At 38.0% G+C, this 13,570-nt stretch overlaps 1 protein-coding gene across 2 annotated transcripts in view; it reads left to right on the forward strand.

Annotated features, from left to right (window-relative positions):
• fndc1 (fibronectin type III domain containing 1) overlaps window positions 1–13,291 on the forward strand; it is a 39,968-nt gene extending 26,677 nt beyond the window's left edge. For both annotated transcript variants that reach the window (XM_085372588.1, XM_085372589.1), the window contains 7 exons: window positions 3,041–3,277; window positions 6,172–6,280; window positions 9,461–9,540; window positions 9,835–9,864; window positions 10,361–10,522; window positions 11,096–11,218; window positions 12,526–13,291. In XM_085372588.1, the coding sequence (XP_085228714.1) occupies window positions 3,041–3,277; window positions 6,172–6,280; window positions 9,461–9,540; window positions 9,835–9,864; window positions 10,361–10,522; window positions 11,096–11,218; window positions 12,526–12,641 (857 nt within the window). In that variant the 3' untranslated portion in view covers window positions 12,642–13,291. The remainder of the gene's footprint in view (window positions 1–3,040; window positions 3,278–6,171; window positions 6,281–9,460; window positions 9,541–9,834; window positions 9,865–10,360; window positions 10,523–11,095; window positions 11,219–12,525) is intronic.
• Window positions 13,292–13,570: the final 279 nt, after the last annotated feature.

The following is a 13,570-nucleotide window of genomic DNA, read 5'->3' on the forward strand; positions in this document are numbered from 1 at the left end:
ACAACAGATGTGTAAAGTACAGGGTCATGCAGTCTCCCTTTACAAACATTTGTGAAAAAATAGGTTGTTCTAACAAACTCAAATCAAGTGATGTGCTGTAATAGGATGCCACTATAGGCTCCTATAGGTGGCAGTACTTTTGTCCAATAGTATAAATCTACATATAACAAAAAATCTTTATGTACTGAACTAGAGTTTGCAGCCAAAAGCTTCATGGTTTCCATTTTTAGTGACCATTCTGCTGGATCAGTCTCAGAATCATTAGTGAACATCTGTTGATCAGTCTACATTACACCTTAGGAGCAAAACAGGATGTTTTGGCGCAGATTTCCACTCACTACACTAAAATATAGACAAAATATGTTAGTTCAAAGACTTAAATTACTTTAGCTTCTCCCATATTTTAAGTTTAATATTACAGATTTCTATATGCATGATATACCCTTTAGTTAAACAAGCATTTACACTGCACTCTCTTTTTCTCCCACTTCCTCCAATTAGCTGTGAGTATATCTTTATTTGGGTTACTGTGAGTTTAGTCAAGAGACAGCTCAATTTCTTATTCATATGGATGGAGGTCTTACCCTGCTGTAAATAATAACCGGAGCTCTGTTTTATTTTGTACAGGAGTAATACATTTTGGACCTTGATTTTGGTTTTCGTATCAATAAATAAATGCACGACCTTCTCAGGTTGCACGTTGACAACGTGCCACAAAAAAGAAAATATACAACCACACCTTAATTGGATCATAATAACTACGTTCAGGAAGGACATTTTATTCAGGGTCTTTAGACTTCATCCTTAACTATGGCCCCTACTGTCTTTTAACTGTTCTTGCGTGCTTTCTTTGGCCTCTCATACCCCGTCACCTCATATGGTTTCACAAACAGACTGAAATGTTCTCTCAACAGAAATAAAAGCAACATCTATGTTACTATTCCAAACACTACGTAATGTTAAAGGTCCTTTTAATAGGTGCCTTTTTGTAATAGCATGTAGACTCTAGCCACAGGCTTTAAAAATAAATTACAGCATTTCAAGAACATGATCAATAACTTCTTTTAACTGTGGATGTTTTCATGGTGAACATACGGAGAGTTTGAAAACAGACTGTTCTGTAATTAGTGCAAGACAGACTTCATAAAGTGAGAGCTGTTAAGTAGGATGACTAATGATAGTCAAAATGCAATATTCAAACTACAAAAGCATCAGTTCCTTCGTGTCAATAAGGATTTCTGCTTCGCTGTGGACTCCAGATACGCCTAAACATCTGCAGAGCAACAGAAGATGTTGTACAAGAGTTTGTAAAGACTGAGTTTGTAGTTTTCCTCATGGCGCGTCTATTGACTTTGTGGAAAAAATACTGGGAGTGCACCTTTAAAGTAGAGTTGTGGCAGCATGAAGCTGTTGTAAAAGTTTTGTAGTCACTGTGGCCAATGAGAGTCAAGGTTTATCTATTCTGCTTGTGAATGAGCTCAGAGCACAATTAGCTTCTATATAAGACATAAATAAAAGCTTTACTTTAACTTACTGACAGATTTAATGCAACATGTCATTATCATTTAGAATGATCTTTTCAAGAAGCATTGTGAAGGGAGAGATTTATTGCTGTGTTTTTATCAGTCATGTCAAGCCACAGTGAAACGATAGCACAGCTTCTCTCTCGGTACACGACGACTGTCCTGCGACTACACACCTCACATAGCCATCTGAAAGCTATTACTTTCCTGAGTCCAAAATGGAAATCATAAAAGTTAAGGCTGCTGACCTCAGCAGAGAAGGAAGAGTCTTTTGGCTCAATGTGGAGACTTCCTCTTTCCTATTTATTAGTTTAATATATCTTAGGTCCTCTTTAGCAGCCTGCCAGTTTACTGATATGCGTTTCATCAACCATCCAACATTGACTTCCCCTTCCTGTCCTTGCCCATGCTTGGTTTGTTTTGCATTAATCTGGCAAAAGCAGACATGGGACAAAAAGTATTAACTAATCATTTTCAGCAGTTGTGTGAATATGCGTTGGACTTACTTCCAGATGGATGGAATTTGCCGCATTGGGCAAGAAAATGAGCATCAGGATATTTGGACTATTAGAATGCAAATTTATGCCTTACTAGACTAATATTACAGCTGACATTATATGAACTTTCCTCATACTGTTTCCCAGTGACTTTTGATACACATCAGACTTACACACGCCAGTTTTTGCCTGTGTGATTTTGGATTTGTTTGGGGGTTTTTTTTGGTTTTTTAACAAGCAGAAGAAGATAGTGTGTCTCTGTAGGGAAGTGCTTTAAGCAGTGAAAAATGAACACATGAGGAAAGTAAAACATTTGGATCATCCACAAGCACGGGCCTCCACAGATCCTAGACATGTGGACACAGCCTTACAAGCACCCTATAGGCACATAAATCTGCTCACTGCGGTGGCAGATGATGTATTTCAGCGTATGAATGCAGAGAACAAAAGCCATATGACCACATATCGAAGGCTTTACCAGCCGAAACCCACGCAGTTTAACTGTCTGAGGGTTGATGAGTTGATACTGACATGTGCTAGACTTTCGGCATTCAAAGAGGGCCAGTCATCTGGGGAGGTGGGAGCGAGGCCAGACTTCAGTGGTTCCCTCCAAATCCCAGTTTGACTAGGAATTTTGTGATACTTGAAGTATTCCCAGCTGTAGGTTCAGCTCTCCTTTCCAGAATCACTGAAAACAAGTAAAATTTTAAATGGAAAGGACAGGGAAGGGACAGTCAGATGAGCATGTGGCTAGAATCTGACTTCCTTATTACAACTCAGAAAAGAGAATTATAGTTTTCACCGCATTTGCAGAGGGAAAATAATAAATCAAAATTGGGTAACCAGAAAAAGTACTAGAATCTTGTCATGTCTTTTATTGTGTGCATTTACAATAAATATTTTAAAAATTACCAACGTTATATGTTTTTTTTTCCAAATTTTCTATATTAAGAAGATATCTTCCTCAAATTTATGTTATTAAAATAAGTAACCTAATCCTACATTTATTCTTTCCATCAGCTCCATACGTAAACTACATCCAGAAGGACCCGGGAGCACCTTGCTCTTTAACAGAGGCTCTGGAGTACCTTCAGGTTGACATCCTGGAAAACTTAATGAAAAATGACAGCCTGGCAACCAATCACAACCAGCCTCCCAAAAACAAGCCTCATAACTTCACTGTGGTCGCTATGGAAGGCTGCCACTCCTTTATCATCCTAGACTGGGCCCGCCCTCTCAAGGATGATATGGTGTCAGGTAAGAAATGTCATTAATCAAGATGGTTCTGTTATTTTACAGTGACTATGCATCGGTAGTTTTGTTTTGTTGGCTTTTATACATATTTTATCAGAGACATTTCCACGTTTTGTTTTTTTTTAATTAAACGTGGTGGAGCAGAGGGGACCCCCGTGGGGGCCACATGGGAAAAACCTAACTATGAGATATTTGTTTGAAAATTCAGCAAGTTCTAAAATTTTTATTGTGAACAAATCTCCCAACTTACTACTAACGAACTAACAAAATGCAGTGTTAATGACAGTCATAAATATGTTTAAATGTATTGAATGACAAAAGTAAAGACCAGTGTCTGTGTTTTAAATTCACCTTTGCACTGCATGTGATTACATTATTTGAGCGTTATTATAAAATGTTACTAAAGAAATGAAATGAAACTAAAGCTTTGAAAACAGGAAAGCTGTAGCTGATTTAAATTTGGTCAATGTTACCCTAAAGGTCGTCACGTCTCAATAGGTTTCAGTGCAGTTGAAACATTTTCCGGCAGATCGTTCAATGTGTGCAGAAATCACACATAAGCTCTTCACTTTTAAACTGACCTCAGTTTTGTGCGCAAGATCATCGCCCGTGACGACCAAGTACTTTTAAGCAGTTGAAAAGTCAGCTGAAGAGACAGACCAGGAGCTTGCTGTTGATTTTGTTTGACAGTTTGTCCCCCAAAGTGAGAATTTTAGTGAGGACTTCTACTGTTCAGTATTGAGGCATCTGATGGGAGAACTTTCAACAACAACAACCGGAGCTGTGGTGCACTCCAGAGTTTGATTGTGTGGCAGATTAGAGCACACTGTGAATACAGCTGTTTTTTGGCAACAAAAACTACCTGGACCACTAATTAGATCAATCAAATCAGTCAAATTCCAGCAAAGTATTGCTGTGTTTACATTTTTCTGTGACATCCACACCTGTTTAATACATAGTCTGTTTCATCATATTCTCATCTGTTGTGGTTCACCAGATACCTTGAACATGTTATCAGCCTCCCTCCAGACTCACATTTTAGAACTCAGTCCAGCAGCTTATTGGGAATAAATTGTGAAAGCGCAGACGGCGTAGAACACTTGGAATAGTGTTCCTAAACTCCCACCGCTTCTCAGAGAAAACCAGAATTCATCTGACCTTGAAATTGACACATGGAAAAAGGGAAAAGAGAGGAGAGTGGAGATAACGGCCTTCTGTATGCGCTATCAGAGGTAGCAATCTGGCCAGCAAGAGAAGCAGTATGTTTTCTTTGGCAGGCAACCACAGACTCATGGTCATGCAGCGCACAGGTTCATCATCTGATGTGTATAACAGATAGGTCTGTGCTGTCACTAGTCTTTTCTTTCCTTGGATTCTTACCCACTGTTCTTGGTTACTTAAAGTTTTATTAGACTTTTGTGCCTTATCTGTCTGTGCTTTTTTGGCATCAGTGATTACTATTTCTCCCATTTAAACTGTCCTAAATAATAACTTCAGATATCTACTCTTTTCTTGCCCACAAATCTTATTATAGAAATGAAAAAAAGGAAGAATCGATCGCAATAAGAAGGATTTTCCATGTGCACAAAATCTGATGTAGTTTCTTCTTTAGTATTTTGTTGACCTCCATTGTTGTCACAATTTCCTGTGTTTCCTTTCCTTTCCTTTCCTAATGGTCTAGGCTACTATATATTACTCTAGATATACAATATACATTAACTGGCATATATATATGCGGGATTAGTTCACACATCCAGAGCTAATCACAAAGGACTGTTTTTGTAATTAGGGGGTGTTTGCACAACCATGCATTACGACTTGCGGGCCATGGCTTTTTTTAATAACTATTGCATGGAAACAGCTGTTAGCATCTGGTTTTGTGAGTTTTCACCTGTACCCAACTTCTGGTTCCATTTACTCTGATGCATTGAGGGCATTTTCTTTGAAGGCTTTAGACAAAACATACACTTTATTCATTGAATACTTTAATTGTTGCTTTTGGCTTAAAGAACTACCTTCAAGAGACACAATTTATACCCATAGTAGGAGAAATTGCCCTCTATAGATTACACAGACAGACAGCAAAAGCAAGGATACTACTCTATCAAACCTCGATTTAACTATGCAAAAGGAATGAGGAATAAAAACTCAACAGAAGAAAAACAAAGTAGCTAGTATTTCCCTTCTCATCTGTCAGCAGCCAGCTGTGTTGGTCCAGCGCCAGTAAAAACAGAAAGTCCTGCTCAAAAGTCCAATAGAAACAGTCGGTAGTTTGACGTGCAGCTGAACTGGTCTCCATAGTTTTAAAGTGAGCGATCGAGGGCTGTGTGACCTCAGGTATTCACCGGATTCTGAGGATTTGTCTGTGTGTCTGAGAAGAAGAAGAAAGCAGACAGAGAGGAAGGCAGGCTGGAAGACAGTCGGTATGAGCAACAGAAAATGCAGAACTGCAGATTTTCTTTATAGTGTTTGAGACCACCTACTCCCACAAAGGAATAGTTTGACATGAACTGTAAATATGAAGCTGCCACCAGCCACTAGGAGGCTTAACCTCATCACCGCAAGGTTGGCTGGGCTGCCAGTGGAGACTTGAGGAACTTATTGCACGCTGCCAAGAACTTCTGGTATATGGCCCTTATTTTTACACCTTGGTTTTGAACTGTGTCAGGTTGGCTCTTTCCATATGTTTCAGTCTTTGTGCTGTGCTATGGTAACCAAATTCTGGTGGCCAAAAAAAGAAAACAAAAAGGATATAGGTCTATTTCTCAAGATATCAAACGTTTCCTGTTATGCTGACCCTCAAATTGATATAAACATAAAAATTCTACATCTGCTTTAGAGATTTTCATTTTAATGACTAAGGAGACCTGCAATTAATTTTGTGTTATTCTCTGCAGGCTACATGGTCCAGAGTGCCTCATACGATGACATCCTCAACAATAGGTGGTCCTCTAAAGCTGCCACTGGGACACACCTGGCTGTGGAAAATCTCAAGCCCAACTCTAGGTAACATATTTTATTGTGTATGTTTACAGTATGTTAATGTTCTCTAGATGCATTTGCACGTACAATGTGTGAACATCCAAAATACTTTCCAGCTGGAGCAGTGTACAAGATCATCTCCCATGTGGGAGTCATAAAAACAAAAGAAGCTTATTTTACAAACAAAGACTTGCTTAGCTGCATGAATCTTTTACCTTGACCTCTGCGTGACCAAATATGCATGTTGCCTGTGTGTTCTGTGTGATTGCATGTAGATGTTTTTGTTTTGTTTTGTTTGGAACATGGCTGACTGTGATCAAATTAGTTTTATATTATTCAAAGCATGTACATTTTATGCAGTAGTGGCAGGAAAAGTCTTTAAAGTGGAAAACCAGCAGTTTGGTTAAGAAACAGATATGAATCTTTTTTTGTGACGTGCAGTAAAACTCAGATGAGACCCGAGAAAATTCAGCGGAACATAAATACAGCACATATTATCTGACACTTGCACAGAGATACAGCCATCTCAGTCTGTTTCAGTTATTAGAGCATGTTTCCACAGCCGTGTGTTACGAGACATGGGTCATGGCTGTCAAAATAAATGCATGGAAACATGAACCCAAGACAGAAAGAGAGTCTTGGATTCCTTTGTTGTTCACCTGTGCTTTTAGGGGTTTCTGCTAAAAGAATTTACGATACTCTAAATGGTGCAGTAACTTATACCTAGTTGCAGTAATTTAAAAATAGATTAATTTTTTCGAAATCGATACACAAAGTTTATGTGTTATTTAGTCAGTTGGTGCATTTAGGCCATCCAGATAATCTTCAGCAGTTCTCAATAAATATAGTGATTAAGTACTGGCAAGTGCAAGAAGACACAAAAGTGAAACTACTTTATATCCTTTAGCAAAAACAACATGTGTAAACCATGCATAGTTCAAATGAATGCTATTAATGGACACTAAAGGCTTTTATATAGTATATTGCACAGTCTAAAGCAAGAGTCTTTTTAGGTTTGTGAACTGTCAAAAAAACAGATGAACACAAAAAGCTTTCCAAAAGTATGCAAAGGGTTTTTATTCCCGCCAACCAGTTTATATCCAGGATCACGGAATGGTTTATGGGATAGTGTTGGCATTTCCCATGCTGGAGGCTCCTTCATGGTTTCCAGAACTACTGAGCAAATTTGTATTGCATTGACTAACAGCATAACTGCATATAAGTGAAACTTATCCTTTTTTTTGCATCCACAAGTTTCCCTCTTTCTATCAGTGAGTCATGTGGTGGGTAATACTTTATAATAACTACACAAGCATTAATAAGTTATTAGTGAAGACCTCAGATGGGTTATGCATGAATTTTACAATAAATATTTCTATGTTGCGTATTGCTTTGTGCTCTTCCTGTTGTGTCATTTATAACAGCTTTGTAAGGCATAAATAGGTTCACTTTAGAAAAACTCGTAACTCCTTTAATAGACCATGAATTACAATATTAGATAAGTATTTATAAAACCTCAATTAACATTCTCACAAATAACTGATATCTTAATCATTACATGTATAAATGTATATCTATGTACTCTGTTAATTACTAAGACTTTTTAAATTATTTCATAAACCATTACAGCTCCTAAAAAGCTATTTTTTACTTGATGTAATACTTAAAAGTGGTGAATCCATCATTTGTAAAGTATAAAATGCTGACATTAGTCCCTTTATATGAGCTTATTTAGCAAGAACCTTTTATGTCTGTGTTTATAAATGACATATTACAGAGAAGTAATGCTTTATAAAGGATGACTTGAGTATTTCCTAATACCTTACTAACCCTTAATAGTGTGCTTTGTTTTAAAGTATTGCCATATAGTGCATACATAACATATATATTCTACTTCCATTGTATATAAGGTTTTTTTAAATGTAAAACTGGCTTTCGTCAAACAAAAGTCTAGCAGTTTTCACTCTAAATAGCTAATGAATACCTGAACTTGTAAAAATGGAAATCTGCAACCATTTAACAACATGTAGTAATTCATTTAAAGCCTTTTTATGCATAGAAATTGACAATTTTCTAATTTCCCTACTTCTAGTTTTCTAAGCATCTATTTCTCCTGCTGTATGTAAGAGAAGTTTACAGAATACAAATTGGTTGTGAATTTCTTACATATGTGAATATTTTTGAAACAGTTTAAAATTGGCTTTTGTGGGTTCATCTTGTGGTTCAGCTGTCATTTATTATGAAAAGCATATTATGAGGCCAGGCCAGATTTGGCTTGAAAAGGTACAACATGTGCAGTTGCCACATAGAATTTCTTTTTGAATGAAGGTCTCTGCATTGAAAGTTTCAAATAGCAAGCAACTTTGGTCCTTGATACTGTATTTATTTTCACAATGTCCTTTTTTTCCTACCCACTCAGATTTCTTCTCGTCTTTCTTCTTCCATGACGTCATCTCTCTATAGCTGCATTGCTTTCTTCTCTCCCTCTCCCGTGACATAATTTGGTGAGCCTCTTCATATGGCCGTGGTGATTGGATCCAGGCTTCATGGCTGTATGTGTTGAAAGTTTTTAGACTTGAAATTGACAGATGATGAACTTACTGTGTGTGACCTTGCACAGTATACGAAAGCTCACGCGCACACATCATGCACAGTGGAAAAATTTGCAGTCTCTCAGTGTTGTCACTGCTGTTTTTTTTCAAATGTGACAGGACTTTATAATTCCTCAACCACCTGGAGATGAAATGAGATCACTGTTTGGCTTTGTTTTGCACTCTGGCAGGAAAGCTCGTGACATCTAGTAACGCTTTTGGGTGACAAATTTCTCTTTTGATTAGAGTCTCTCTCGCTTTCTTTACTTTTCCACATCCTTCCTTTTTGTTGTCATTCATTCTTCTACTTTCCTCTCAGCTGTTAACCTTTGCTTTTATAGATGTGTCTTTTTCCTCTCAACAATCCCTTTTGCCTCACCTCAGTCCTGCTCTCCTTTTCCCTTGAACGTGAGAGCCTTTTTATTGTGCTGCGCTCACTTTGGATTCATACAAGCATAAATCGGGCTACTCTTAAATCTTAAAGAATGTCAAGTGATCTGCTGCGATCGTTATCATTTTCCTATTTTTAACCAGTAGCAACAAACAGGTGGAGTGGCACGTTAAATGCTAAAACTTTTATTAAAGCTATACTTTGTGCTCTGTTGTCATTCAGGTACTACTTCAGGGTGCAAGCGAAGAATGTGTTTGGTGTGGGACCATTCAGCGAAACGCTCTCCTATGTTACTGAATCAGGTTGTATTCTGTCATCACCTGCAACTGTAAACTTTGAGATACCCTAATGATTAAAGTTCAGACTGACTCTACATTTTCTTTCCTTACTGTACAAAAATAGAAGAATAATTCTCGCGGTTATATTCAGCGCACAATATTCACACAGAGAGTCGCCCTTGAAGAGAAGCCGACTTGCACATGTACACTGCATTACACGATCTATTGGTTTTTCTTTCCCATCATCAGGTGAATGCATTAAACTTGATATGCAGTCTTTTTCGCCCCTGGTGTTTACTTTCTTTTTTGTTTTTTCAGATGACCCTCTCCTCATTGAAAGACCACCTGGTAGGTCTGCACACTAACAACACATTTCCAACTTAGAGACAAGTTATACTGAAAAATAATGAAAAGTTACAGTAATTTAGGATGGATTTTCTCTTCCAAAGCTTTCCTTATAATAGTAACATAGCTAATGTTGAACTTCTGTGATAATTAACTGGATATTGTGTTCACTATTTTCTAGTGTGTGACAGTTGCGTTTGTCTATTGTTATCCTTTGTATTTATGTTTATAACAATATGACCCCAGGAGTGATCTGGCCACAAGTGATTTTTCATAACAATGATATTTTGACTTGGTTAAAAGGCAATAATGATGATAAGTAAAACATTTAAATGCTTCTGTGTGTAGGCAAAACATATATTCATCACTTGATGAATTCCTGAATAATATAACACTTGACATATAAAAAAAAAGAAACCAAAAGGTAAAAATATCAAAGAACATTTTAGGTAGAAATGCAACTTAATGCTCTTCTTCCTCTATTCCTTAATGCAATCAGGAGGCGAGCCAATCTGGATTCCCTTTTCTTTCAAGTTCAACCCAGTCCACAGCAGCTGTAAGGGCAGCCAATATGTCAAGCGGACATGGTACAGGAAGTTTGTGGGTGTGGTTCTGTGCAATTCCCTACGATACAAGATCTTCATGGGAGACAGTCTAAGAGGTAAATATATTTCTGATGCTTAAAAATCTGAAATAAAGACTGTTTCTATGGAGGAAGAGGTGTGGCAGTCACCACCGACTAAAGTGTGATCACACAACCAATGATAAAGGCTATTAGGATGCAAAGCACATAGCCACAGACCTGGAGTTATAATTGGTAATTACTGTTCTTTGCTAAACCTTTTCTTTTTGGCTACCTGCTTACCTGCTATAAGAAAGATGACAGTGGGAAGGAAAACCTCCCTTTTAACAGAAGAAAGAAACCTGCCAGGCCCTTCATGAGCCTGGTCCAAAAGGAAAGTTTAAACCTAATCTCAAAAGTAGAGAATGTTTCTTTCTCCCAAACTGGGACCTGGTTCCAAAAAAGAGGAGCCTTAAAGCTGAGGGCTCTGCCTCTCATTCTGTTTTCAGAAACAGGTCTGAAAGAAAAGTGCTCTATTCAGGTAAAACGCTTCTATAGTTTGCCTGGCTCTGCCATTATTATTACACCATTTGGCAAGATTTATTATGAATTGCCTCCCACCATAGCAATGGGAAATGTTATAATAAAGATACCTCTCCCTTTTACCCACAGACCCATTTTACAGTATAGGAGATACATTTGGCCAGGGAGAGGACCACTGCCAGTTTGTGGACTCCTACAGGGATGGAAGGACAGGCCCAGCCTACTTGTCAAATAATCTGCCCACAGCACAAGGTAAATAAAAACAGACTGTGCATATTGTTTTAAATTTGCAGCCTGCACTGTTAGCCCTTACTTATCATTTGTTTCTATGCCGTCTGCCTTTCTGGCTCTGTAAAGGGCCAGCTGGTTGATTTATACCCATGCAACATATAAAGATGCAGAATGTTGTTTGCATGAATGCTCGTTAAAGTGATTTTTGTGTTGTGTTTTAGCCCAAATTTCACATGCTTTTCATTACCCCAATTTTTCTAATTAAACCATAAGTTCTTAGATTAAAGTCATGAATTGCTGGTAGTTATTAGTTTCGGGTCATTTTGGTACACCATGAAAATGCTTAAAACTTGCTCCATATAAGCAGTTGACTATATTTATGGTAAGTATGCAATCTTCTAAGGGTATTTTCTTATATGCCAGGCATTTTAGCATTGTGGCATCAGGCGAATGTACGATTAGGAGTGTGGTGTGTGTGTGTGTGTGTGTGTGTGTGTGTGTGTGTGTGTGTGTGTGTGTGTGTGTGTGTGTGTGTGAGAAAGAGAGAGAGAGAAAGAGAGAGAGAGAGATGTGGTGCTGAGCAACCACACAGATGTGTATCAAACCCACCCCGTATTATATATACAGCTGTGATTGACCTGGCAAGGGAAAGACCAGTTGGGAATATGTATGAATGGGAGGGAGGCCAGTCACATTGTGCTGGAGCAAATGAAACAGGTCTCAGATTTGTCTAATTCCCACATTAATGGCAGTTATCTCTGAAAGTTTTACAATGTAAGAAATGATCAAATTCACAACCTCCGGGGTAGCAGCTTCTCTGTGCTGCGGTGCTGTCCTTTTCTATCAAACATTACTGAAACAAGAGTAAATAGTGCATTTGTTGTGGACTATTTCTATTACTATTGTGGAAGCAGTACCTTTGCATCAGAACAGGGTATGTAGGATTGCCTAAAACACCATATCTATTATGCTCAAAGAATATGCCACTCTGCGCCACAATGAGAGTGTCTCTGATGCGTTCACAAAACTGCAGTTCCATAAAAATAGATGCATTTGATAAATTCTCAAATAGTGTTATTGTTTTCAAATTCCATTAGAAACCAACTTACATGTCATTTGCCATAAACTCATGTCCACTGATGTGCCAGTGGAGAAATGCCATTCATACCTGTATAGGTTTTGACCAGCGCTTTTTTACTACTCACACATTGAATTGTTGCACATTATCTCATTTTGTTGTGCAGTTTAATGGATGGGGATGCTTCTATTTATTTACCTGTCTAAATGAGGATGGCTTTTAGCTATAAATAACTTTTTCTCTATTGCAGGATACTATCGTTCCTACAGACAAGAGCCAGTTACATTTGGGGTTATTGGCCGACGCACGCCCCATCCATTTGTGGGCTGGTATGAATGCGGGGTGCCCATTCCTGGAAAATGGTAACACAGTGAGAAGAAAAGACATTGTTGGGCAACTGTTCTGCATCCTGCTGCAGGCCTTCACCTTTTCCGGTCCTGCCCTAAAAATGGACTTTTGCCTGCCACTACAAAAAGACACCACTTCGAATTTGTTACAGCTTCACACAAAAGGAGAATATAGTACTTTTAAACAATTCAGTGTATATCTTTACAATGCACTTTTTATATAAAGCAGTCTGTATATGAGGGGGAAAAAGAAGCATGTGTGCTCTTGCTTAGTTTAACTCTTGTCTCAGAGTGCCCTATTTCCAACCATTCCAGTGACAGGTCCCCACCCAGTGTTATTTATTTGACCAGTAATGCAGTGACATTGGACCAAAGAAGAAGCTGCAAAGCAAACTGTAAGAATGGGCACTTGAGGTGTGTGTATAGGTCATTTTTAATCATGACATTTGTATTTCATAATGTAATAGCTTTATTGTGTTCATAAACAATCATACTGTTTTTACAACTTTTGGTATTCACCAGAATCCATTAAAAGTTACTGTGTAAGTTTTGTATGTGTACGGAGAAAGAATAAAAGACCAAATATTTGCTCAGGAACTGTGGGAGATTTAATAAAGGTGGTATGGGAAACATAGCAATCCAAAAACATGAATCATATTGGACTTTCCTCTCCTGACACATTCTTCTCTAGCAAAAGCTTTTACACATGATCCAGAGCTACTTAATCAACTTAATGGAAGATCAGAGTATCAGATACGGTTTAGCTGAGCCAGTTGGAACACCACCTATTATAATCTCAAAAATAACACATTGTGGAGAGCAGCAGGTGCACAAAGAAAAACTGAAAAGCAATCATAGTCAGTGAAAACTAGTCAGCTTCGACATGTACCTCTGTGTATTGCAGAGTTCTGATAATGTCATTTTACTTGGAATTTAACATTTAATCCA

The sequence above is a fragment of the Diplotaxodon limnothrissa genome, linkage group LG15 (genome assembly GCF_057381915.1).
Source record: "Diplotaxodon limnothrissa isolate DT_005_m linkage group LG15, D_limnothrissa_male_GT1.1, whole genome shotgun sequence".
In the NCBI taxonomy this organism is placed as follows: Eukaryota; Metazoa; Chordata; class Actinopteri; order Cichliformes; family Cichlidae; genus Diplotaxodon; species Diplotaxodon limnothrissa.